This window comes from Aquila chrysaetos, chromosome 8 (genome assembly GCF_900496995.4).
Source record: "Aquila chrysaetos chrysaetos chromosome 8, bAquChr1.4, whole genome shotgun sequence".
NCBI lineage: Eukaryota > Metazoa > Chordata > Aves > Accipitriformes > Accipitridae > Aquila > Aquila chrysaetos.
The window spans coordinates 1,613,837-1,640,000 of record NC_044011.1 but is presented as its reverse complement, the minus strand read 5'-3'; the positions used below and the strand labels follow the sequence as shown (position 1 = coordinate 1,640,000).

Genomic DNA, 26,164 nt, shown 5'->3' with positions numbered 1-26,164 from the left:
GCAAATAACCTCCCGCGTCCTGCCCGGCTCAGCGTCCGCGGTGCCGCCGGTGCCGGTGCCGGTGCCAACGCCGTGCCCACCGGCTCCGGCACCGAAAGGAGACGCCGACGGAGGATTTTCTTCCCGCCGGAGCAAAGCGGCAGGGTACCCCGCCCGGCCTACGGCGCTGAGCCCCGGTGCCGGCGAAGGTCCGGCATCACACGTGTGATGAGCCGGGAGGTCTCGGCCGCGGGCAGGCGGCGGGGGGCTTTGTGCCGGGGTGGGCAGCGCCAGGCAGGGGCGGCCACGCGGGGACTAGTCAAGGACAAACCGCGCACAAGCTGCTCCTGCCCGCGTGCCCGCAGGCGCGGGGCCGGCGTGCCAGCCCAGCCGTGGCCATTACGGCTGCGTGCGCCAGCTGCGGCCGCCTGATCCCCCCCGTCCCCGGGGAGGCCGTGGCGGAGGTGTGGGGGGGGGGCCTGGGCACCGTGCCACCGCCTGGGCACCGCGGCAGAGCCACGGCCTCCCGGCAGGGCCAGGCAAGGGGTGATAGGGTCAGGCAGGGTGATGGGGAGGGTGGCTTTGGGGGCCGGTGACCGAGGGCAGGGACCCCCCCCCCCCCCCAGGGGGAGCCCAACCCCGAGGGACACCCCCCCCCCCCCCGGGACCCCCCAGGTTCTGGGGTAACCCAGGGCAGCCCCAGGGCTGTTGCCAGCCCCGGCACCGCTGCCAGCAGGGGACGAGCTGGAGGGCAGAGATGGGCCGCAGCCACCCCCCCCCGCCCCCGGCTTTCGCTGCCGGATCGCCGGATTTTAGGTACCAAATGGGGTTGAATTAGGATTATTATCACAGCTGCTCTAAATGTAATTAGTTTTGCTCTGAACTTGTTTGCTTTGCCGGGATTACGGCACAATCCAGCCGATCTGCCCGGCGCGAACTTGAGAAAGGCTTTAATTACTCTAATAAAGCGGATGCCGGGTTAATGTGATGGTTCCAAAGGTGTGTTTTTCAATTACATTTAACAAAAAGATTTATAGTCAGGTAAAATTTAATTAGGAGCGTGCAGGAGGGCCGGGCCAGCCGGGATGCTGCTCACCACCGGCAGCCGCCAGGCCGGGACCCCGGTGCTGCCACCATGCCCCACGCACCGATGGGGTCCGTCCGGGCACGGCGGCTGTCTGTCCTACTGGGCGGAGGGATGGATGGATCCCATCGGCCCCATCCCGGGGCGGAGGTGGATGCGGGGGGGGGGGTGTCCTGGCTGTGCCGGGGTGATGCGAAGCCACCCATGTGCTATCCCCATCCCCTTGCTCGTGTCCCCACCAGCTCTGCAGCCCCGGGTGGGCATTTTGGGGATGTTGGGTCTCCTCCGTCCCACTGCCGAGCACCGGAGGCATCGCCCAGTGCTGCCGTCTTGGGTCCATCAGGATCCGCTCGAAGCAGATGGGATCCAGCTGCGAGCAGCAGCACGAGGAATGGGCTGCCGGGGGGAGCGGGGCTGGGGCCCGGGGGCTCCCATCGCCCTGCACAGACCTCCGGCAAGCCCGGCCGAGCCAAAGCTGCCAAGAGAAATGGGCAGATTATGGGATGAACGCAGGCCAAGGCAGGGCTGGGATGCAGCCGCCGTAAATCAGCTTTTAAGTAGCAACAAAATGGACATTTCCCATATGAAATGAGCCACCGCCTGCCACAGAGAGGGGGGAGAAGGGAGCTTAGCCGGGGTGCGGGCCTGGGGGCAGCAGTGTGGGGATGGACAGGGTGGGACCCCCAGTTGGGGGCTCTGGAGGGGCTCTGGGAATGGGGCTGAAGCCCGGGATGGGGGGAAAGGGAAGGGAAGGGAAGGGAAGGGAAGGGAAGGGAAGGGAAAGGGAAGGGAAGGGAAGGGAAGGGAAGGGAAGGGAAGGGAAGGGAAGGGAAGGGAAGGGAAGGGAAGGGAAGGGAAGGGAAGGGAAGGGAAGGGAAGGGAAGGGAAGGGAAGGGAAGGGAAGGGAAGGGAAGGGAAGGGAAGGGAAGGGAAGGGAAGAGAAGAAGGGGCCTGGCTGCTGCAGGGTGCTCAGGTGGGTACCACCTGCTCTCTGGAGCTCCTGGCCAGGGCCAGCCCCATGTCTGCTGGATCCGGCCTCCCCCACTGCCCCTGCTTGGGTTTTGCCCCTTTTCTCCCCCTGGGACCTGGGAAGGGCTGGGGGGCAGGTCCCCCCCTTTCCACAGGGCTTGGGGCTGCAGATCCCCAGGCTGCTCAGCAGAGCTCCGGCTGTCTGGGTGCCCGTCGCCCCAGCATGGGGATGGGGGACAGGTCTGGGGGCTCAGCCCCATGCTGGCAGTGGGGCAGGGTGTAAATGAGACAGGGGGAAAGGACACAGCCCCAGAGAGGGCTGGGGGGGTCCGGGGTATGGCCACTCCAGGGCCCACAGGGCTGTGACTGGTGGGGACATGATGGGGACACATGCAAGTCGGGTCACTGCCCGGGGGGGCACACACACCCCCCCCCCCACCACCCAGCCACGCACACGCGTGTGCCCCGGGGGTCGAGCAACCGCCCTCCCTGCCCAGCCGGGCCAAGCACCCCCTCGACCCGCAGCCCCCGGGACCGGGCCAGGTCGGACCCTGTGGCGGGGGGGGACGGGACCGGAGTGGGGGGGGGGGGAACCGGGCCGGGGGCCCCGGGCTGGGCTGCAGGCGGTGCCGCATTCCGGAGTACCAGCATTTGCTGGCGGCCGGTGCCAGCAGGCGTTGGCAGGTTTGGAGCTTCGCAGCGATTCCAGGCACAGATGTCCTTGTTTTAACTCCTCTGCGATGGAGCCTGGCAGGCCGGGCGGGGGAGGGGGCGGCTCGGCAGCCCCCGGTGAGGCGGGGACCGCTGCCAACCCCTGCCAGCCCCGGCCGCGGCTCCGGGGACCGCGGGGACAACCCCCCCACACACCCCCACACACACTCCGGGAGGCCTCCCTGTCTCCCCATGGCACAAAACCGGGGCTATCCCCCGCCTCCCTCCCGGCCCCCCCACCCCACCCCGACCCCCGGGCAGCCCCCGGAGCGGGGCCGCCCGGCCCGGCGGCGGTAACGGAGCCGCCTCCGCAGCGCCGGGAGCCTCCGGTTTTTTGTGGTGGTTTTTTTTTTTTTTTTTTTTTTTATGGTATCTGCAATTTTGGCAGAAATCTGTCTTTAATTTAGCTGTCCATATAAAAATCCGCACTGTATAATAATGAACAGATGCCATGAAATTTAAACTGAAGCAATGACTCCTCCTCCCCCCCCCCCCCGGCTGGCACTCGCCGGTGGCAGCGGCGACCCGGAGCTGGCGCTCGCCCCGGGCCCCCGCCGCGCTCCGCCGGGCCGGGAGAGGGGTCGGGCCGGGCCGGGCCGGGGGTACCGGGGGCGGCGGGGCGGGGGGGCCGAGGAAAGACACCCCCCCCATCTCATCCTGCCTTGAAATAAGGAGGCTGAGACCGGGCGAGCCGCTCACCGGGGACCCCCGGTGCTGGCCCCGCTCCGGTTCTCCCGGCCGAGCCGTGCGGGGTCCCCGGTAACACCCCCCCCACCCCCCACCCCCACCCCCCCGAGGTGACTTTGTTTCCACGATCACGCAAAAGCCTCGCAGAGCCCAGCGGGTCTCGGCGGCGGCTCCCGACCTCCCGCCTCCCTCCTCGGGAGCCGCCGCCGCCGCTGAGCACCGGGGCCGCGGTGCGGGCCGACAGGGCACCGGGGCCGGGCACCGGAGCCTCGTACCGGTGCCGAGCACCGCGGCCGTGCACCGGAGCTCTGCACAGAGTCGTGTACCGGAGCCTTCTACCGGAGCCGTGCACCGCGGCCGCGCACCGGAGCTTTGCACCAAAGCCTTGCACCGAAGCCGTTCACCGGAACCGTGCACCGAGTTCGGGGCCGCATTGCGGGGCCGGTCCGTACCGGAGCAGCCGGGCGGCTTCCCGCATCCCCTCGCTTCGGCGGGGCCGGGCGTGCACCGGGGAAACAAAAATCCCGGGAATTAAAAGTAAACCGCAGCCCCGCCACCGGGGCCGGCACCCCCCGGCACAGTCGGCCCCGGGCCCTTCCCGGGAGCAGATGTCGGCGACCCCCCCCCCCCCCCCCGCAGCCCCCGGCCCCCCTCGTCCCCCTCCCCTCCGCCGGGGCAGCCTCCCTTCGCCGCCGCATCCCCGGGCCGCGGTCCCGGTGCCGCCGGTGGCGGGTGACGGCCGAAGGGCAGCGCATCGCCCCCGACCGGGCCCACGGAGCCCGGGCCCGACCCCTACCCGCCCCCGACACCCTCCCCCCGGCGCGGCCCCGAGCCTTTTTCCCCGGAGAAACGAGGCCTTTCCCGGGAGGATGCCCGGGCCGGAGCCGTCGGAAGCGGCTTCGCTCCTCTGCGGGGAGAGGCGAGCGCCGGGGCCCGGCCGGGGGGGGGCTCGGGGGGGGGGATCCGGGGGTCCCGCTCGGCCGCAGCGGCTCGGCGGGCTGGGGGGGGATCCGCTCCCCCGCCCGGTCCCGGCTCCTCGCCCACCCCCGTTCCCCGGGCCGGGCCTGGCACGTCGGGGCCGCGCTGGAGCCGTTCCCCGTTTCCAGCCCCGCCGGCCCCGGGCCCGGCCGGGGAGGGGAAGGGGGGGGGGGGCTCGTCCCGGCCCGACCCCAAACCTGGCCGGATTTTCCCGAAAATCCGCGGGGCTGTGGAGCGCGGATCTCCCCCCGAATCCTCTCACGGGAGGACCCCGGGGGATCCGTCCCCGCAGCCCCGGTGCTGCCCCGGGGCCGGGGAACCGGTCCCCTGCCATCCCCGACACCGCGCGACCGGGAACCCGGTCCCCGACCCTGCCCGGAGGCCGGGCCGGTCGAACGGTGATGAGTCCCGGTGGCCGGGACGGTAAATAGACCGACACCCGTTCGCCTGGAGAGACGGCGGGGCCCGAGAGCCCGTTCAGCACCGCCGCGGCGGACAGCTCCGCACCGGGCACCGGGCACCGGCACCGGGACCGGCACCGGGACCGGCACCGGGACCGGGCACCGCGCCGGGGCTCCCGGGCCTCCATCGGGCACCGCCACCGGGAACCGGCACCGGTACTGGCACCGGGACCGGGCACCGCGCCGGGGCTCCCGGGGCTCCATCGAGCACCGGCACCGGGAACCGGCACCGGGAACCGACCCGGTAGCGGGGCCTCCACCGAGGAACCCGGCCTTGGCCACCGGCATCGCGGCCCGGTGCCAGCTCCGGGCACCAGTTTCCCGGGGGAGCGGAGCGGTGTCACGGCCGCGGCTCGCCCCGTGACGGCGGGGCCGGGACCGAGCCGGGCCGCCGCTCCGGATCCCGGTGCCTTTATTGGCGAAGGGGTTGTGGCGGGAGGGGGGGGGGACGGGACACCGCCTCCCCGGTCCCGGGGGGGGGACACCCGTGGGGCAGAGCCGCGTTATATCAGCGCCGCCCCACCGCGGGCCGCGCACTCGGTCGGCGGGAGCGGCGGAGGCACCGGCACCGCCGAGAGGTACCGGGGGGGGTCGGGCCGATGCCCCCCCCCCCCGCTGCCCCGGGACGGAAGGAAAGCGGCGAAGGCGGCGGAGTCAACATTGAATATTTATTAATCGCCGTCGAAGGACGCTCGGTAATTACAGGTTCGCCGCGAATCGCACCGGCGGCGGCTCGTCACGGCCCCGGCGGGGACCGGGCTGCGAGCGTCCAGCGGGGCCGGGGCTGGGGAGGGGGGGGGCGGGGAGGGCGGGGAGGGAGGGGGGGCCCCGGGGAGGTTTGGGGGGGGGGGGGGGGCCGATGCATGCAGTATCGCCGGGCCCCCCGGCCCCGCGCCCCCGCGCTCCGCCGCCGCCGCCAAAGCAGTTGTCCGCGGCGGCGGGGACCGGGGAAGCGGGGGGAGCGGGGAGCGGGGGAGCGGCTCCCGGCGCGGGGGGGGCTCTTGCATATCGTTGGCCATAAATATTTATTAATCGAAATGAAACGGAACAGAAACACGAAAGCACTTCTGGTGTCGGACAGGCGGGTCCCCTTTGCTACAACGGTTTGTGGTTTGTTTTTTTTTTTCTTTTTCTTTTTTTTGTTTTTCCCGGTTTTTTTTTTTTTTGCAAAACTTTTTTTTTTTTTGGTTTTTTTTTTTGTTTTTTGTTTTTTTTTTTTTTTCGTTTTGAAAACATTTCTCAGAAATCATCCTCCTCCTCCCTGGTCTCTAAAAATGCTGGTTTCTCGAAGGTGGTGCGGGCAGGTTCCAAAAAAAAAAAAAAAAAAAAAAAAAAAAGAGCGTTATCTCGGCTTTACGGCGTCTCCCGACCGAAGGAATGCGGCAAACCGGAGCGAAGACACACGGGCCGGGCCCGGGCGCCGCGGGGGGGGGCGCAGCCCCGCCAGGCCCCCCCGGAGCCCCGCTTGCATAGCTGCGGGCTGCCCTGCCGCGCCCGGCCCCGGCTCCGCCAGCTCGGGAAAACCGGGGCGGCTCCGCGGGGTTGGGTTGGTTTTTTTTGTTTTTGTTTTTTTTTTGAAATTATTATTATCATTTTTTTGTTGTTGTTCTCCTTTTTTTTTTTTTTTTTTTCCGTTTCAAGTTTTTAAAACAGGTAAAAAACGTCCTGACACACGCGCTGCGAGAGGAGCTCCCGGGGCCGGGAGCGGGGCCGGGGCCCCCCCAAAGCAAAGTGCATCTCTGAGCGTCCGCCGGGCCGGGCCTGCTTGCATAGATAGAAATGTGGGTTCCTCCCTTCGCCTCTTTATTGCTTCGGAAAGTTTCGCTCCGCGCCGCAGCGCGGGCTCCTCTCGCTCCCACGGGCCGGGGCAGCGGGTGTCCAATGCCGGGGGGGGGGGGGGTTGTGGGGATGTGGGGTGGGTGGGGGGGTCACGGCGGTGGAGGGGAGAAACGGCTCAAAATGGGGGGGGAGGGGGAAAAAATATTATGTAAAATTAGATTAAAACGAATTAAAAAGGAAAACGATGCAGCTCGACTCAGCGGGCCGGGCCGGGCTCCGGGGGCGGAAATAAATAATAATAATAATAATAATAATAATAATAATAATAATAATAATAATAATAATAATAATAATAATAATAATAATAACAAATAATTAACAAAGGAAATAATAATAATAATTGAAGGAAAAGGGGAAATCCTCCCAAAAAAGCACTTTGTCCCCACGGGGCGCGGGGACCCGCCGCCGGGGCCGGGTCCCCATATTGCACCAAAGCCCAGGGCGGAGCCCCGGGGGCCGGGCCGCGGGGCCGCCGCGGGTGTCCCGTCCCGTCCCGTCCCGTCCCGTCTCGTCCCGTCCCGTCCCGTCCCGTGCCCCCCCCGCCGCCTCCCGCGCCGTCCGTCCCATCCCTCCGTCCCCCACCTCGGGGATGGGGGGCGGCCGGGCGGGGAAGGTGGAGGAGGAGGGACGGGGCGGGGGGGGGGATTCGGAGGGGGAAGGGGGGTGTGTGTGTGTGTTGGGGGGGGGTCAGTTGTGGAAGAAGGCGTTGAGCTCCTCGTACATGGGGCCCCGCTCGTGCGGGAGGTGCATGTCGTAGGGGAAGATGTTCTCGGAGTGGACCCCCCCGCGCATCCCCGCCGAACCGAAGACCAGGTTGTGACCGGCGGGGCGGGAACCGGGCAGCGCCGAGTAGTGCATAGAGTAGTGATAGCTTTTCTCGTGGTCGGGGGAAGAAGAGTCCTGCTTGAGGGAGAAGTTGCCGTTGATGCAGAGGGGGGGGGCTGAGCCCACCGTCGTACTCCGAGCTGTTGTAGTCGGGGGACGCGTTGCCGTAGAGGCTCTCGTAAGCGGAGGCGCAGTAGCTGTGTGTCCTCAGCCCGTGGGAACCGGGACCGGCGGCGGGCGGGCACTGCGCCGCGGCCAGCCGCGAGCAGGGGTAAGGGTAGGGGTGCACGGCGAAGGAGGCGTTGGGCCCGTGGAAACGACCACCCTCCTGACCCTGCTCCGTGAGGAAATTGCGGGAGTTGAGCTGCAGGCAACCGGCCACCAGGTTGGTGGTGGGCTGCGACAGCCCCTTGCACAGAGTCTGCACGTAGGAAACCAGGTCGGGCCGTTTGCCCGAGCGCAGGATCTCGGAGAGAGCCCAGATGTAGTTCTTGGCCAAGCGAAGGGTTTCGATTTTGGAGAGCTTTTGCGTTTTGGAATAGCAGGGAACCACCTTCCGCAGGTTGTCCAGGGCCGCGTTCAGGTCGTGCATGCGGTTCCTCTCCCGGGCGTTCGCCTTCTGCCGCCGCAGCTTGGAGCGCTCCAGCCGCGCCTTGGTCATCTTGCGCTTTTTGGGGCCGCGCTTCTTGGGCCGCTCGCCCTCCGCCTCCTCCAAGCCTTCCTCCTCCTCCTCCTCCTCCTCCTCGTCTCCGCCTAACTCCCCTTCCTCCTTGCTCTCCCCCAGCGAACCCTCGGGCGGCTCCTCGGGGAGGGGGCAGCCCTTCCCCGCCCGCTCCTCCTTCTCGCTGCGGGCATCCTCCTCCTCGCACTCCTCGGCCCAACCGCCGAATTTCGGGACTTCGGGCACCAGGCTGGGCTCGCTGAAAAGTCGCGTCAACATGGTGGCTGCAGCGGGGGGCAAAGAGCCAGGCGTTACCGGCGGCCCCGCCGCCCCCCCCGCCCCCCTCCACCCCCCCCCACCCCCCCCACCCCCCCCTCCGCCGCGCTCCCCGGGAGCGGTTCCGCGGCGCCGGGGCCGCCGAAAACGAATTGGGACGCGGGGACGCCCGCTGCCGCCTCCCGCCCCGGCCGCCCGGGCCCGGGGGCGCCGGGGCTCCCTCGGGGCGCGGCGACGACCCCCCCCCCCCGACGCCGTGCCCCCCCCCCACCAACCTCCACCCCGGGCTCTCCGCGGCCGCCGCCCGCGTCCCGCTCCTCGGCCCCGGCGGCTTCCCCCCCCACGACCCCCCCGCCCCCGGCCGGGCCGGTGACCCCCCCTCCTACCCCCCCACCGGTGCCCCGCGGGCCGGGCCCGGTGCCTCCGGCCCCTCTTTGACGCCTCCAACTTTTCCCCGCCGCGGGCGCGGAGCGACCCCGGCCCCGGCTCCGCCACCGCCGTCCCGGGGCCGGAGCGCCGAGGCGCGGCCGCCGCCCCCCCCCCTCCAACCGTACCCCCTCCGGCCCGGTCAGCTTCCCCCCCCCGGGACCCCCCTCTCCCCGGGTCTGCCCCCGGCCACCGGAGCGCGGCCCGTAAAATGCGGCGGCATCAAACGGGCAGGCGGCGGAGGGGGGGAGGCAGGGGGGGGAGGCAGAGGAAGGGGTCCCAACAAGAACCTTACACCACCAAACCGGGGGGGGGGGGGAGCGCGGGGAGGTCGCGGGCGGCCGGCGCTGCCGGGGTCGCCCCCGGGGCCGGGGGGGTGCGGCGGGGCCGGGGGCGGGGGGCACCGCCCGGGGCGGGGGCCGGGGGCGCCGCGGGGGAGCGGGGAGGCGGCTCCGCCGGGTCGGGGCCCCCGGGGGCGGCGGCGAGGCGGCTCCGCTCCGATTTCGTTGATGCCGTTCGGTCGCCGCTGCCCCGCTCCGTCCCACCGGGACCGCGCCGCCCCGGGCGCGCCCAGCCGCGGGAAAGGGGAGGGGGGGGGGTCGGGAGTGGGGGGGGGGGAACACGGAGCCCCAACACCACCACCCCCCCCGGGGGGGGGTCCGGGGGGGGGGGGGGGGAACCCCATTGGCGGGGCCGACGGGGAACGGGAGAACAGAGGGCCGGGGGAGAACGAAAAGACGGGGGAAAAAAGGGCGAGACGTGGCGGAGAAACAAAATCAACATGGAAGTTGCCTTTTCTCCATTCAAGTTTCCTCCGCTGCCCTCCCAGCCCTCCACTTCTTACATAACTCACCTTCGGGCGGACCGGAGGAATTCTTATTTCATTGTTCCCAGCATCTTCTGGGACCGGGACGCGGCTCCTTGAGGTGCTCCAGCCTCCTGCAGTCCTCTATCCAAAAGGAGGCGAGAGTGGCATCTCTACCCAGCAAAGGGGGTACCAGCTCTGCTGCCAGTGCCATATGGTTGGCACGTCATGCGCGAGAGCTATCACATGAGAGCTAATGATTGACATGCGCTTGCATTCAGGGAGATTTGTCTCTCTGGGGAAGGAGGACTCGCCATCTGTCACTCTGTACTCAAAAAAAAAAAAAAAAAAAAAAAAAACCTCTTCCAAATCTACAGCTCTGCCTACACGCCGCAAAATGGGACCCGGGCGAGATGCAGGCGATGGCGGGGCCGGGCTGAACAATGGAGCCAGTGGCAGGGCGGCGGGGGAGACCGGCCATCCCGGCTGGGCCGAGCGTGTCGGGGGCGGCCGGCGGGCGCAGGGGCGAGGGGGGAGACGCCGTGGGGACCCTCGCTGGGAGCTGGCATCTGCGGCTCGCCGCAAAATACCGCGGCGGCTCGCCTGGGTCCGTCCCCACCCTTAGCCACCGGCCAAACGGGGATGGCTGCGGTGCTGAGGGCCTGGCGTGGGCTGGGGGCTGCGGCCGGGCAGGGCCCCGGGGAGGCGGCGGTGGTGGCGGTGCCCGGTTCGGCCGCACTGGCGCGGGCAGGGGGCTGCAGGTGCGGGCATGGGCAGGGCAGGTGGCTGCGGGGCTGTGGGACCCTACGCGGGTGGCACGTGGCCCCTCCGGCTGCCCGCCGCCCTATGGCCCCCACCGGCACCCCCTCGGCCGCAGTCATGCCAGCCTCTCTCTCTCCGCAGCCCCGCGGCGCAGCCCGGCACACACAGCCGCAGCCGGCCTTCGGCACACTCCTACGTGCACACACAAACACGCACGTGTGCGTGCAGACACGCACACTTGCACACACGTGCACGCGTACGCCCTCCCCGATGCACAGGGGGTCCAAGCCCCCCGCGGCTGCGGGTCCCACGGTGGCGGTGGCCCGGCCATGCTGCGGCACAGCCGGCGAGGCCTTTGTCTGCCGGGAGCCTCCTCACCTGCCGTGGCCCCGCGCCCCAGCCCGGCAGTGCCCCATCACCCCCCCCGGCCTCCAAATCTGTCCCCGCCACGGTGCCTGTGCAGCCAGAAATCGCTGCTGCCATTTCCCTTGTGCCTGGCAGCAGCGGGGCCGGGGAGCCCGTAACGGGTGCGTTGTGTCCCTGGGAGCCGGATCCCATCACCCGGTGCCCCGCTCCCGGCTGCAGCCGTCGGGGCCGAGCCGCAGGACGTCCCCGTGTCCCGGATCCCCTCTGTCCCCGCAAGCTTGGCGGGGCCGGGACCTGCCCGGCTCGAGGGGTGCGGGCAGGGAAAGGGGCAGCGGGTGCAGGGTGCCACACGCCGGCACGTGCTGGCCGTGCGCTGCAGGCAAGGCCGGCACGGCCCTGGCGTGGGCACGGCGGGGACACGGTGGCGGTGGTGGCCGGGGCTGTGCCCGCACGCAGACAAAGGGCTGGCCGTGCCCGGCCGCCGGGTCTGTGCCAGCGGCGTCGGCGTCGCCCACTCCCCCGGTGCAGGTGCCGGGGCTGGCACGTGACAGAGGGGCCTCCACCGGCGGCGAGCATCCCCCCCCGCACGCTGCCGAACCCTCCGACTGTCACTCACGGCTGCGGCCGAGCAGATGGCACCTGGGCTGGAGCTGGCCCGCGGGGAGGCAGGGCCCACCCCAGCCGTGCCGGTGCCGGTGCCGTGCCGGGGCACCGATTCCTGGGCGGCCTCCCGGCACATTGCAGCCCTTCCCCGCAGCACCGTTCAGCTCCCTCTGTTGCTGCCATCTTCGTTTCGCAGGCGGGTGCCGGGCTGGCATCACCGTGCCCCGGGAGCCCACCCTCGCCCGGTGCCGGCGGCACGCCGGCGCTGCCCGTTCCTGCCAGCTCTGGGTAAGTCCCCACTCTGCTGCCCACGGTTCCCAGGCCAGGGGACCCCCGGCCCTCGGGGGGTGGCACGGCCTCGCTCCAGCCCGGCTGCACCCCTGGCGTCGGGGCAGCGAAGCCGGCAGTGCTCCGGTTCCCGGCGCTGGGCTCGCAGCTCATGGGGGACTCGTGGGGGCACCGGGGCTGCCCGAGGCCGAGGAGATGCCACGGCGTGAGCGGTCGGGCTGGCCCGTGCGGGGCTGGGGACGGGGACGGGGGGGAAGCTGCAAGCCCCCGGCCCGGTGCATCCGTTACAGCCTAATTAGCAGCCGGCGAGCAGCAAGGGTGGACGCCGGCGTGAGCCTCATCAGCATGCACAGCGCTTGGAGGGAGAAGAAAGTGGAGACATGAAACGGGGAGAGGAGATGAAAGGGGAGCAGGGAGATGAAAACCCAAACCGCTGCATTGTGCCGGGGCCGGGGCGGTGCCGGGGGCCCTCGGCCGGCCTGTGCTGGGACACGGACCACGGCGCGGGCAGGAGGAGGGATCCCGGTGCCGTCCCCGTGCCGACACGGCTGGTGATGGCCCAGGGCAGAGCAGGGTAGGGGCAGCCCCGTCCTGGTCCCTGGGTGCCTTTGCGGGGGGGATTCATCCAGGGTGGTGAGCGGGGCTCCTGGCATCACGGCACGGGAGCTGTATGAGCAGGATCCGGCCCCTGCGGATACGGGGCTGCCCTGAGCAGCAGGAGGAGGCGAGGTTCGGGGTGAACCCAGGACCAGGCACAATTGGGGGGAGGAGGGTGGGAGCAGGGGCAGGGCTGGGTGCTGGTCCTTTGGGTGCAGGGGCTGGGTGGGGGGTTTCTCCTGCCCCAGGAGGCTGGGGCTGGGGGAGGTGGGCCCAGTGACCCGGGGCTCCAGTCCCCGTCCTGCTGCTGGTCTTCGTGTGCAGGGACCGGCTTTCCCAGCACTGCCACCTCCAGTCCCTGGCCGCCCCAGCCAGGTCCCCTGGGGTCTCGCCACCCGGCGGGCACAGCAGGGCCTTTGGCTGGTGCATGAAGCTCTTTTCTCCTCCAAAATTCATCCTCCGTGTCCCTTCCCCTCCCTCCGGCAGAAAGGCAACTGATGGGGATGGGGACCCTGCCTGGAGCGGCAGTGGCTCCATCCCAAAGGTGGGTGCCGGGGGACATGCGGCATCCGGAGGGACACGGCGGGAGCACGGAAGCGGGTCGGCACCGGCAGAGCCGGGGGTTGGAGCCGGGCGCTGGGTGGTGCCGGGACCCGGCTGTGAGCCAGCTGGGCCCGGGGTGGCTCCCGGGGGCCCCGCGTGGGGCGAGTTTGCCGGGGCTCAGCCGGCTGTCGCATCCCCAGCGTGGGGCCGGTGTGCGGCACCGCAGCCGGCCGCTTCGACGAAGCCGCACCGTCCCTTCCCGGCGTGGGACGGGGGGCACCCGAGCTGGCCCCCTTGCCGGCGAGGTCCCCGTCTTCCCTCGGCGGGGCCAAGCCGTCTGGGGCCCGAGCGGAGGAACCGGCTCCGGCGTTTCCCCGCGAGCGGTGGCGGGGGGAGGCGGGGGCCGCGCTGCCAGATGGAGCCGGCTCCGCGCTGCAATATTTCTGGGAGGTGAAGGCTGGGGAGAGATGGATGCGCTAACGCGCGGCAGAGCCACCGCCGGGGAATGTCAGCCGAGGGGAGGAGAGCGGCGGGAGCGGGAGCCGAGCCCGTCCCTGTCCCCGTCCCCGTCCCCGCTGCCTTTGGGGACGAAGAGGCCCCGGGCCGGGTCCCCAGAGCAGCTCTCCCTCGTGGGACCCGTCCCTGGGCATCTTGCAGTCACTGGGTGAGCAGGGCCCCATCTGTGGGTGGGGGTCTCTGGGGGATGGGGACGGGCGTTTGGGTGACCTGTTTGTCCCCGTGTCCCTAAACGACCCTGCAATGGGGACCGCGGGGTCATGGCTGGGTTGGGGAGCCTGGGAGGAGGAAGCTGATGGTGGAAGGAAACTGAGGCACGGAGGGAGGAAAGGGGTGGTCCCAGCTCGGCTGGGATCGGGGGGGCTTTTAGCGAACCCGCCCTTTTTTGCTAGAGCAGGACGGGGAGATGCTGTGCCAGCCCCGGGGCTGTGGTGCTGGTGCCAAGCGAAGCCCCCATCACCGTGGGGTGGCTGCTTCACCCACCCTGGCTGAATCCTGCCCCTGGGGCAGCCGGACCCCCTGCCCGTCCCTCCCCGCCTGCTGCCGCTCACGGGCCGGGGACTTGTCAAGGGATTTTTAAGACACACGCTGTTAATTAGGCAAACGACACCCTGGGAATTGTCCGGTGGGAAACTGCCAGAGCCATGGCTGCATGCAGGGCTGGGGACGGAAGGTCCCGGGGTGGGAGGATGGGTGGCCCCAGGGGACTTGTCCCCTGCTCTGTGCTCCTTTGTCACCCGGCGGTCACTGGGTTTGCCCCTGACGGGGTCAGACGGTCTTTGGGGACAGTGGGAGGGCTGGGACAGTGGGACCCTGGCCCGGGATCCAGGGCCAGAGGGGGCTGCCATTGTGCCACCAGCGGAGCTGGCTGCTGGTGAAGTAATAAGGCCACCCTGGTGAGGTCACAATGGGCTATGACATCACAACCACTGGACCGTGATGGCACAAGGCCCCAGGAGCAGACAGGAGACCCCCTGCGGCCACAGCATTCCCCCCCCCATGGCAGCCCTGGCCGGGTCGGGGTGGGGGGCACAAGGGGCCGGCACGCAGCCCGGCGGTGCCACCGGCGTGGGCACCGCGCGGCGCGGATGAACGAGCGCTGCTGGCACCGGCCCCCGGCCCCCCCGCGGCAGATGGCGTCCGCTTGGGCCCATTTCAGGGAGCCGGCGGGGCGCGATGGCGGGGGGACGCGGCGTGCGGGGGCGGCAGGGGCTGCCCGCAGCCATGTCCCCCTCCATCGCCCCCCACCCCACCCCGCTCGCCTGCACCCCTCTGCGCTGATGTCCCCGAGCCGGGGGGGAGGCGGCCGGTGGCCCTCCCAGAAATGCACCGAGCGGTGTCGGGCCTCAGCGGGGGGGGGGGGCACAGGGGCCACGGGCGAGGGGGGACCGGGGTGGCACCAGGGACAAAGGCGAAGGGCTGGATTCGGGGCTGGGGGGGCTGGGGGTGCCAGACCCTCGCCCTGGGAGGGCCTCGGGCCCCCGGCCCTTGGGGATCGATCCTGCCCGGTGCTGCCATCGCGGGGCTCGGCTGTCCCTGCCAGCCCCAGGGTGCTGGGGGGACCCCCGGCGTCGGGCACTCGGGGGGGCCCTTGCCCCCAACCCGGGGTGCTCCGGGGCCTCCCATCCCTGGGGACGTCGGGGACCCCCATCCCGCATCCCGGGGTGACTTTGGGACACCCCCCCCCCAGCCTGGGGAGCGGCACCCCCATCCCGACACCCCGAGCCATCGTGAAGGGGGGGGGGGGGCCCGGCAGGGAGGGGATTTGGGGGGGGGGGGGGAAGTCTCCATGGCGACAGGGCGCCGATGACGACAGTCGCCATGGCGAGGCTGCGTGGCCCGGCCCGTTGCCATGGCGATGCGCCTGGCACAGCCAGTCGCCATGGAGATGGCCGAGGGATGGAGCGGTCCCCACGGTGGGGGCCCAGGGCCAGGCCAGGGCTGGGGGGGGGGTCCCCGGGGCTGAGCCCCCCCACACCACCACCACCACCACCACCAGCACCGCCGCCGCCAGCACCGCGCGTGGGGCCTCGCGCCCTGCCGGCGCGGCGCGGCGTGGGGCCGGTGCCGCCGCGTGCCGCCGCGTGCCCGCCGCCGCTGCCGCCCGGGTTCATTTGCACGAGGCTTTTCCACTCCAGTTCACACTACCATCTGACAAGCCCAACTTCTCATTTTCAGAGTAATCACTCCACTGCACTAATTGCACATGCAAATATGCAAATTCGTATTAATTAATTACTATACTAATTAGTTCTGTGGTATTTGCGAGTAATAAATCATTCGGAGGGAGCGGGAAGCTGGAGACCTGGCCCATTTACACTTCGCATAAAATTTTAATAGGCGCTCCGGCTGATCCGGGACAGCCGCGCCGCGCCGCGCTTAAAGGCGCAGAGCTGGCGTGGCACGGCCTGGCCACGCCGCCCGGCTCGGGGGGCACCGGCACCCCCGGGCCCGCTGCGTGGGAGGGGGCGAGGGGATGGAGAATAGGGAGGGAAAAGGGAAAAATGAAGAAAAAGGCAACGGGGAGGAGGAATGTGGGCGGTTTGGGGGGGGGGTAGGGCTGGTCCCCGGGGGTTCTGTGCCCGGCGGCTGCGGTAGCCCCGGCTGTCTCCTCCTGGGGAAACTGAGGCAGGGAGCGGGGTCCCCCCGGGGAGCCGGGTGCACGGTGCTCCCCACCGCAGCACCCCGCGCCCAGGAGCTCTCCCCTCGCCCGGGAGGTGTCTGGCCTCTCCTGGCATGGGGAGGCCCCCAAAGATGCGGGTACCCGAAGCGGGGGGGGGGGGGTCACCCCACTCTGCAGCTGCTTCGGCTCCTGCCGGCCACCGCCGCCACGCCAGCACCGCGACCGCGCCGGCACCGCCACCACGCTGGCACCGCGACCACGCCGGCACCGCGACCACGCCGGCACCGCGCAGCCGCTCCCCGCCGCCACCTTTGGGGATTTTGCAAGCCTTTAATTGTTGTAAGCACAGATTAATTAAGCAGCGATAAACACAAACCCATGCATTATTGATGAATAAGGGTGAGTTCAGGTTGGTGCAAACGTTGTAATTAAATATAAACCTCAAGCTGCCCATTGTTAACGTACAAATTACATTACTATTGCGACACGTGTCGGGGCGCGCGCGGCCGGGAAGGGGCTCGTGCCCGGGCACCGCGACCCTGCTGCACCCTCCGGCCCCGCAGAGGGGGAGAGGGACTGGGGGGGCTGGGAGGGGGGGTCGGGGGGGTAGGAGTGGGAACCCCGCCGTCCCTGGTTTCGCCGCAGCGCCGGGGCCAGGCCCTTCTCCGTCTGCATCCGTCCTGGATCCACGTGCAGCGAGGATGCTCCACGCCGGGCCTGGCAGAGGCCAAGGGACGCGTCACCGTCCCCCGGCCCCGTGGGGACAGCAGCTCCCCAAGGAGAGACGGGGACTCCCCGCTCGGCGCCCTGGTCCCGCTGGGATGGGGACACGCGTGGGGTCTGTGCACACACGTGCACACGCACGCACACACGTGCGCACGCACACCCGTGCGCACGCAGGCACTTCCCTGGCACGCACGCACATATGCACATCCCTGGCACATATACACACACACACACACATGCATGTGCCTATGGATGCACACACATTCATGTCCCTGGCACATACATGCATGCACACGCACTCCTTGTGCACACACACGCATGCGCACACATGCACACCCCTGGTGGGCACACACAAACGTGCACATGCTCCTGTGCACACACATGCATGCACTCACACACGTGTGTGCACACATGCAGGCACACACATGCACATCCCTGGCGCGCGCGCGCGCACACACACTCCTGTGCACCCACATGCGCAGCCCTGGCACACGCGTGCACGCACACCCAGACTCCACCGCCCCGGTTCCCACCGCACCAGCACCCACCCGAACATCCCACCCTGAAGCAGGACAGCCCCCACCCGCAGGGACCCGTGTCCCCATGTCCCCGTGTTCCCCCTGCACGAGCAGAGCCCCCACCCGGGCACCATCCCCGGCCAGGCCACGCTCACCCATACGTCCCTCCCTTATGGATTTGCACCTGACAGCCCCTTTACCCGGGACCCCCTTGTGCCAGGCGCCGCGGCCGTGCCACCCTCCCCGCGGGCACCGGATTCTCCTCGGCAAACCCCAACCCTCCGGGCAGCAGCATCCCCTGGGGACCCCGGTGACACCCCCACCGGACAAGTGACAATGACACCAGGGGGCTGCGGGCAGAGCGGGTGAGCCCGGCCGGCTGCGCGTCCCCGGCTCCCCGCACACCCCTCGCCCGGGCGGAGGGTGGGGGTTGGCAGCTGGTAGCTATTTATTAACCAGTCATGGTTAAATTGGTTTATAAATTAACAGATGTTTTAACTTTATTCTTTCTTCTGGGAATGGAGGCAGCAAACTGGTCTGTGCTGGCGGCTGGGCACCGGCCGGGCCCCCTCCCCGGCAGGGTCTCGTCGATGGGGATGGGATGGGGGGAGCAGGGCTGGCAGCCCCCCCCCCGGCAGGGCACTGAGGGGGCACCGGGATGAGCTTTCGGGTCCCCTGGGGTCACACCTCCCTGGGGATGGGGGCAGCTGGGGCCTCGGGCTGTGGAGGGCACGTGCTACAGGTGGGTAAACTGAGGCACGGCTGGCACTGGCATCCCCCAGCACGACGAGACCCCCGGGCTGCCTCTCCTCTCCTGGTCTCACTGCCGCACCCCCTCTCTCCTCAGGACCTCTGGGCTTGCACCCCCCCTCATATCCCCCCCCCCCAGGTTTTAACCATTCGGACCCTCCTGGGGCACGCAGACCCCTGCACCGGGCTCCGTGTGCACAGATAACCCCCCCCCCCCAAAAGCCAGTGCATCCCCCCTGCCCGGGTGAGGTGCCCACCCTGGGGGGTGTTGTCCCAGGACCCCCCCAGTGCCCCCAACCCCCGTGGCAGCCCCCGGTCCCACCCTGGCCGGGAGGACCCCGGGGTGTGGGCACGAGTCTTGGCGTGGGCCGGCGGCCGGCGGCTGCCAACCGGGACGGCTCCAGCCGTGGCTCCGCTCCGGCCGCCCCGTGCCAAAGCCCTTGAGCCCGTGCCCAGGCCTGCTCTCGCCACGCGGCTGTGCCAGCACCGGGGTGACCGTGCCAGCCCGGCCATGCCAGCGTCGGGCACCGCCATGCCAGCGTCGGGCACCGCCATGCCAGCCGCACCGGGGATGACATCTGCCGGCAGCGTGCCGCAGCACCGACGGGCACGGCCGGGCTGGCGAGGGCACCTGGGCCAGGCCCAGCCTTGTGGGGGGGACGGGAGGACACAGCCCCCTGCCCACCCTGCTGGGGTGCAGGGATGGGACCCCCTCCTCATCCTGCCGGGGACGTGGGGACAAACCCCCTCCCCGTCCCACCGGGGATGGGGGGGGGGACGTGTCCCCTCCTCGCACCGGGGTTGGAGACCCCACATCTTTCCAGGGATATGGGGTTGCAGCCCCCGCAGCCCCTGCGCTTGCAGCCCCCCCCCCCCCCGACGTGGTGGGGTTATGGGGTTGCAGCCCCCCAGTCCTGCCAGCTCTGCTCAGTGCCTCAGTTTCCCCATCGCACAGAGGGAGCGCCACCCCCCCACCCCCCCAGTCCTGCCCAGCCATTCTGGCAGTGGGACAGTGGGGTGCCACCGTGGGGGTGGCCACGTCCCCAGGCCCCCCCTCACGCAGCCCCATTTGGGGAGGGGGCTGGCCCCAGGTCCCCCTTCCCCTCTGTAGCTTGTTGCTGGAGCGGGGGGGCTCCCAGCAGGGAAGGGGTTAAGGCCCCCACGGCCCCCCCCATCTCCGGCTCCCCGCCCCCTCGGGCTCCCACGCGTGTTCCCACTCCTGGCACCTCCTCCGCGCCCGGGGGAGCACCGGCCCCCACCCGGCCGCCCCCGCTGCAGCTCCGGGGGGGGGGGCGCTGAGCCGGGGGGGGCTGTGCCCGGGGGGCTGCACCCACGGTGGGTCCTGGGGTGCGGGGGGGGGGGGTGTCGGGGTGCACAGGAGCTGGGGGGGACCCTGGGAGCAGGGGGGGAACAACACCCTGGGGGGGGGCACCCCCTCCCGCAGGTCCGGGCAGGGGACCCAGGGGTCCGGAGGGGGATACCCAGGGTGAGGGGCACTGGGGGGGCTCCAGTACCCACTGACACCCCCCCGCTCCGCCCGAGCCCCGCCCATCCCATGGCCCCGCCCACTCCACCGCACAGGCCCCGCCCCCCGACACTCACCTTTTGGACCCGACAATCCGTGTCCTCTTGTCCCCACGATGCTCCGTCCCCACGATGCCCTGTCCCCACGGCAGCCTGTCCCCACGATGCTCCGTCCCCCGTGTCCTCCTGTCCCCACGATGCTCCATCCCCCCTGTGCCCCATCACCGCCACGCTCCGTCCCCAGCGTACCCTCTCCCCACGATGCTCCATCCTCATGGCACCCTGTCCCCGTGGCACCCTGTCCCCACCATGCCCCGTCCCCGCTGCACCCTGCCCCAGTGCTTCCCCACCCCTACGATGCCCCATCCCCGCAGCCCCCGTCCCCCCCACCCGGGGCTGCCCCGTCCGCCTCGACCCCCCAGCCCCGCAGCACGCTGCCCCTCCGACACTGCGGCCCCGTCGTTTCTCCGCCGGTGGGCGAAGGCTCTCGCTCCTCGCCGGTGCCCGCTGGCGGGGGGCGAGGCGGCGAACGCTGCTTCCCCAAACCTGCTGCTATTTTTACTCTCTCTGCGGGAGGATTCGCTGCCGCGCGGAGCTGCAGCCCCCGCCGCACGGCACAGGGATGGGCACGGCATGGCACGGCACGGCACGGGCACAAGCACAAGCACCGGTGGTTCTGCCCCTGCCCGCCGCGGAGCAGCCTGGGTGCCCACGGTGCCAGGATGGGGTTGATGGCGAGGAGCGAGGCCACGCGTGGCACACGTGTGCCCGGAGCCGTGTGGCACGGAGGGGGCTCGGGCACCGTATCCCCTCCACAGCACGATGCTGGGTGCCGGGCCCGGTGCGTTACCCCCCTGCGCCGAGCTGCGGTGCCGCCCGCGGGTGCAGGCTGCGTGGGTGCGAGCGCGGGCGGCGTGTGCCGATCCCGGGGGGCTGCGGGTGCTGCCGCTGCCGCAGCGCGGGGAGGGGAGGGGGCCCGGCCACCCCCTCGCATGGCGCCTTCGCGGGAGGGAAGAACGGGAATGGCAGCGGGAAAGGAGCCTGGGAAACCAGTTGCCATAACGACTCGGGTCCCGCTCTGGGATGGGGACGGGGACGATGCTCAGAGCCTGGCAAGGGGACCCTGGCATGGGGCCAGCCTGGCCATGGGGTGACCGAGGGACCCCTCACCTCGTCCCCCTGGCTCAGCCCCATAGTCCCCTCCATGGGGACACTGGCTCCGCTGGTGCCCTGGTCCCTGGGCTGTCCCCACATGGGGTGGGCACTGCCGCGTGGGGCTGCGCTGTGCCACGGGGCCAAGTGTGGCCACCCAGAGCCCGGCTTTGCCACGCTTTGCCTTGCAGAGCCGAGCTTTGCCGCGCAGAGCTGGGCTTTGCCGTGCTTTGCCGCGCAGGGCCGGGCGGGTGGGAGGCTGGTCCATGGCACGGTGCCACTCGGGTAAATATTTTGCTGGAGCGACGGCTGCTGGCCCGCGGCCACCCGCAGCCGTTGGAGCACCGGGAGATCCGGGGGCCGGAGCCAGCTCTCGGCTCCCCCTTCCTCGTTCCTCCTCAGAGGCGGCTTCCTCAGCACCAACGCCACCGACACCGCCCCGGCCCCGGCCCCCGGCCAGGACACCCCACGAGGGGATGGGCACCACCGCTCTGGCTGCCGGTGACCCCGCTGTCCCCTTGCATGGGGACCCCCCCGGCTGTGCTCCCCCAGCGGGGCCGGGAGAGGTGCCCTCGATGCCCAGGTCCCTCCTGGCAGGGCGACGGCAGAGTCCAGCACATGCAGCGCCGAGCAGCGGTGCCCGGGCTGGAGGCTGTGCCGGGGAGGGGGGGGAAGCCCCTGCTTTCCCGTGGCGAAACTTTGGGTTTGGTGGAATTTTCCACCGGGAAAACCGCCGAGAGCCGGGGCAGAGCCAGGGCAGCTGGGCACAGTCCCGGACACGGCACGGTCCCCTGCCTCTGGCACATCCCGGCATCCCAGGGACTGTGGCTGGTGGCAGCGGGGAAGCCCTGGCACACAGGCGATGGGATGTGTCCCCACAGATGTCCCCTGGCCATATCCCCTGGGGGATCCCGTCCCTGCCTGAGCGGTGGCACAGAGCAGCCGAGGGGATTTTCCCGCTACCCACCCAAAGGTGAGAGTGGCCGTGCCCCTGCCCCCCCGCCAGCCTGCGGCTCTGCGGGGAAACTGAGGCACAAGGGATGGGGACTCCCGTGGAGGCACCTGTTCCCATCCCTGTCCCGTCCCGTCCCGACTGGCCACCGCTGTCGGGGGACACCCCCCTGGCAGGGAAGGGGTTAAGGGCCCCCCACGGGTTGGCTGAACCCCCTCAGGGGCTCCCCAAGGGCTCATTACCGCGGCCTCAGCCCCCCTGCCCGGGGGAATGAATAATTCAGCGCCTGGTAGGAGACGTGTCCTCCCTCCCTCTCCTTCCTCCTCCTCCTCCTCCTCCTCACCGGCTCTGCCTTCCCCACCTCCCGCCGCTCTCAGTCCTCGCCGTACTGAGCCCCGGGTGCTACCGAACTCTGCTCGGCACCGGCGGCAGAGACCCCCCCTGCTCCGGCAGCAGCGGTGACGCGCGGTCGAGGCCATGGACCCCAAGGATCGCAAGAAGATCCAGTTCTCCGTGCCGGCACCCCCCAGCCAGCTGGACCCCCGCGCCGTCGAGATGGTAAGGGTGGATATCGGGGTACGGGGTCGCGCCGGGGGTCCCTCGTCGCCCTGAGGTCACCGGCAGTGCTGCTGGTGACCTCGGGGTGACGAGGGACCCCCGGCGTGAGCGGGAGGGATGGGGTGGATGGAAGACCCCCGAGGTGCTGGTATGAGCTGGGTCCTGTGGGAGGAATGGGGACAGAGTGGGACAGGAGGATGGGATGGGACCGGGAGAGCTGGATAAGGGCGATCGGAGGGGACAGGATGGGGGATGAAGGGGACAGAGGGGACAGGAGGGAGGGAATGGGACTGGGAGAGGAGGACAAGGGGGATCGGAGGGGACGGCATGGGACAGGAGGGACAGGACAGGATGGGGGGCACAGGATGGGATGGGGGAGGGACGGGGACGGGACGAGAGAGCTCCAAGGCTCCTGCATGAGCTGCGGTCCCGCAGAGGGAGAGTTGTGCAGGGGGACAGGGACAGGACAGGGACAGGAGGGAAGGGAAGGCATGGGATGGAGGGGACAGGATGAGGACAGGGATGGGACAGGAAAGAAGGGATGGGACAGAGGGGACAGGACACACTGGGGGACAGTGCAGCCACCCCCAGCCAGTTGTCCCCGGACGTCCCCAGCACACACCGGACCCAGAGCCCCCGCGGAGGGGCTGGGCAGGAGTTGGGGACGTTGTGGGGCTGGGAGGGACCGGGGATGTTGTGGGGACCCTGGGACGGGGCTGTGGCCCCTCTGTGGGGCACTGTGTCTTTCACGGTGGTGGCTCAGTGGGGACCCCCACCCCAGGGACCCCCGCTCCGGCCACAGCTGGGTGCCCCAGTCCCCTGCTCCCCGCTGGTGACCCCGGGCTGGGTAATCCCCCCCTGTGCTGGGTGGGTGCACGGCCCCGCACGCTCCCTGCCCGCACCCACGCTCACACGCATACACATGCTCACACACATGCAGGCACGTGCATGGGGCCTCGGCCCTGGGGCGCAGGGCAGGGGACAGGGGACCCCGGGTGTCCCCGGCCGGTGACACCCCGCTGTGCCCCAGATCCGCCGGCGGAGGCCCACGCCGGCCATGCTCTTCCAGCTCTCCGAACACTCTTCCCCGGGTAAGCGGGACAGGGACCGGCACCGGCCGGGGCTGGGATACGGGGCAGGGACGGACGTGGTGGCAGGGGACGTGGTCCAGGGATGGGAGGTGGTGGCAGGGATGGGACATGGTGTCACTGATAAGATGGGGTGGCAGGGATGGGATGCGGTGGCAGGAATGGGACACAGTGTCGTGTATGGTATGGGATGCCCACGATGGGACTTGGTGGCAGGGATGGGACACGGTAGCAGGATGGGATGCAGTGTCATGTACGGTATGGGATGTCCGCAGTGGCACTTGGTGGCAGGGATGGGACATGGTGGCAGGGATGGGATGCAGTGTCACCTATGGTATGGGATATGTGGAACGGGACGTGGTGGCAGAGAGGGAACAGGGTGTCACATACGGGATGGGGTAGCAGGGACGGGGCATGGTGGTGGGACAGGACACGTTGGCAGTTCCCTGGCAGGCAGGGTAACCCCCTGGAGTGGGGGTCCAGCGGTGGGCAGGGACCTGCCCGGCTCCGTTGGGTGCCGGCAGCCCCCGTCCCGCTCACCCTTCTCTCCCCGGCGCTGCCGACCCAGAGGACGAGTCCCTGCCCTACCAGGTGAGTGGGTGCCGGGACCCCCGGGGCAGCCCCACTCCCCCGTCCCACGGCTCCCCCGGTGCCGGGGGGGGTTATCGGGGCCCAGCCCAGGTGCCTGCCGCCCCGTCCCAGCCTGGCTCCGGTGCTTATCGGTTCCCTGCCCGGCACGGGCACACGGCGCCGGCGCTGTGGGGACACGGAGCTAAGCCAGGCTGTGGGTTTTGGCCGCAGTGCAAACCGCCTCGTGACCATCACGGGGACACCATCCCAGGGTCCCCAACGCCGGATCCCCGTGGCGGGGTCCTTGTCCTCGGGGAGGGGTCAGCCTTGGGTCCCCATTGTGGGACCCCCATCGCAGCATCCTCATCCCGGGGTCCCCATCGTGAGACTCCCCCCCCCCCACCTCCCCATGGGGTGTCAGGGTCCCCCGGGGCTGCGGTGAGCCCCGGCATGGGGGGACACCGGGGACCCCGTCCCCAATGCCGTTCCATCCCACAGCGCACCTCCGGCGAGGGCTGCCTGCTTAAACCAAAGAGGACCAACCCGTGTGCCTACACGCCGCCCTCGCTCAAAGGTACCGGCTGGTGCCGTCTGAATGGGGAAACTGAGGCACAGGGGGCTGTGTGGGGTGGGCTGGGGGCACCCGGGTATGCTGGACCCCCACGTCTCTCCTGGTGCTGTGCGGTTCCGTGGGGAAACCCCAGTGCTCCCAGTGCCCGGAGTCGGGGTCCTGACGCCGGCACCTTCCCAGCGGTGCAGCGCATCGTGCAGTCCCACCTGGAGAGTGGCCTGGCCGGGGGTGACAGCTCCGACGGGGAGGCCGATGACGGGGAGCACGAGCTGGCCCACGCCTGCGACCCCGACAGTGCCCTCGAACCTGGTGAGGGGGACAGGGCTGCCGGAGCCTGGGGGGGGGGGAGCGTGGGGAGATGGGGCTGGAGCTGCCGGAGCCCAGGGGATACAGGGACAGGGATGCTGGAGCCCAGGGGACAGGGGGACAGGGATGCCGGAGCCCAGGGGACACAGGGACAGGGATGCTGGAGCCCAGGGGACACAGGGACAAGGATGCTGGAGCCCAGGGGACACGGGGACAGGGATGCTGGAGTCCAGGGGACACAGGGACAGGGATGCTGGAGTCCAGGGGACACGGGGACAGGGATGCTGGAGTCCAGGGGGCACAGGGGCACAGGGATGCCGGAGCCCAGGGGATGCGGTGACATGGGGACAGGGCTGCTGGAGCCCAGGGGACTTGGGGACAGGAATGCTGGAGTCCAGGGGATGCAGGGAGTTAGTTGGGGACAGGGCTGCTGGAGCCCAGGGGTGCAGAGACGGGTGCCACCGTCCCTCGGGGACAGGATAGGTGCCCCGGGGGACACAGGCTGGCTGCTGGCGGTGCTGCCTGGACCTGCTGCCCGCTCGCCCTGGGCTGAGCAGGGCCTGCGGGGGCCACCACGTCCCCCCGCCGGGCAGCATCTCTGTCCCCCACCGGTGCCGCGCCGATGCCAGCCGGACCCCCGGCCGCTCGGGTGACGCGGCGGTTGCCGGCTCCGTCGGTGCCCCGGTGCCACGCGTGCCTTCCTCTGCCCCCGGTTCATCGCCGCCCGCCCGAGAAGCCCCGGGGAGCCAGGCCAGAGCCGAGCGGAGCTTCTTCCCCGCCGGCCCCAAGGCGCACAAACGGAAAGGTAACGGGAAGGGGACGGGGACGGCGGGGGGACATGGCTGCCCACCCGCCCGCTGCGGCCCCCTCGCCCAGGGATGCTGGGTGGGTGCCGGGGCTCGGGATCCCGTGTCCCGTCCCCCCCCATGCCGCCCGGGGCCGGGGCGCAGGCAGCGGGGTCACCCCGGAGCCGGGGGGGGGGGTGTCCCCGGGGGCCACCGGCCTCGTTGCCCGCAGGCGGGCAGAAGGTGTCCTTCGCCGGCGGCATAGAGGAGCGCGGGCAGGACCTGAAGTCGCTGACGGTGTCGGAGATCCCCGAGGACCCCGAGGGAGCGGAGGGTGACGAGGAGGAGCCGGGACGGGAGCAGGAGGACGGCGGCACCGGGGGTACGCCGGGCATCACCCTCCCGCTTTCCCCGGCGGTTCCGGTGCCGGTGGGACCCCCACGCCTGACCCCGCCGATTTTCCATCCCCAGAGCGGCGGCACGTCGGCTTCGCCGAGGTTCCCTCGCGTCCCATCGGCACCGAGCGTCACTCGCCCACCTTCCCGCTGGGCACCAGTTAGCCGCCACCGGCCATCCCAGCTGCACACCCCCCCCCCCCCCCCCAGCCCCGGCCACAGCAGCAGCTTCACCTCTGCGCCCCCCCCCCCCCCCCCCAAACCCCAACC

At 70.2% G+C, this 26,164-nt stretch overlaps 2 protein-coding genes across 3 annotated transcripts; one reads left to right on the top strand and one right to left on the bottom strand.

The window, feature by feature from the left end:
- Nucleotides 1–7,298: 7,298 nt before the first annotated feature.
- On the bottom strand, nucleotides 7,299–9,999 carry NEUROD2 (neuronal differentiation 2). The gene is given in 3 exon segments (XM_030023566.1): nucleotides 7,299–7,647; nucleotides 7,649–8,478; nucleotides 9,750–9,999. Coding segments are annotated over 2 exon segments (1,077 nt in total). The 5' UTR covers nucleotides 8,474–8,478; nucleotides 9,750–9,999; the 3' UTR covers nucleotides 7,299–7,395.
- An 11,724-nt stretch (nucleotides 10,000–21,723) lies between these two features.
- Nucleotides 21,724–26,142, top strand: PPP1R1B (protein phosphatase 1 regulatory inhibitor subunit 1B). 2 transcript variants are annotated; one of them, XM_030023667.2, is made up of 8 exons: nucleotides 21,724–22,179; nucleotides 23,210–23,270; nucleotides 23,836–23,858; nucleotides 24,336–24,411; nucleotides 24,589–24,717; nucleotides 25,451–25,519; nucleotides 25,765–25,881; nucleotides 25,971–26,142. In XM_030023667.2, exons 1-8 carry the CDS (start codon nucleotides 22,099–22,101, stop codon nucleotides 26,057–26,059), a joined length of 645 nt encoding a protein of 214 aa, XP_029879527.1. In that variant the 5' UTR covers nucleotides 21,724–22,098; the 3' UTR covers nucleotides 26,060–26,142. The 2 variants fall into 2 exon arrangements, with proteins under 2 accessions (XP_029879527.1, XP_029879526.1); XM_030023666.2 differs by having other exon boundaries at nucleotides 21,730–22,179; nucleotides 25,732–25,881.
- Nucleotides 26,143–26,164: the final 22 nt, after the last annotated feature.

Coding starts and splice junctions, on each gene's coding strand:
- PPP1R1B (XM_030023666.2), top strand. CDS start 22,099: ATGGACCCCAAGGATCGCAAGAAGATCCAGTTCTCCGTGCCGGCACCC. Junction 23,271..23,835: donor CTCCGAACACTCTTCCCCGG/GTAAGCGGGACA, acceptor CTGCCGACCCAG/AGGACGAGTCCCTGCCCTAC. Junction 23,859..24,335: donor ACGAGTCCCTGCCCTACCAG/GTGAGTGGGTGC, acceptor TCCATCCCACAG/CGCACCTCCGGCGAGGGCTG.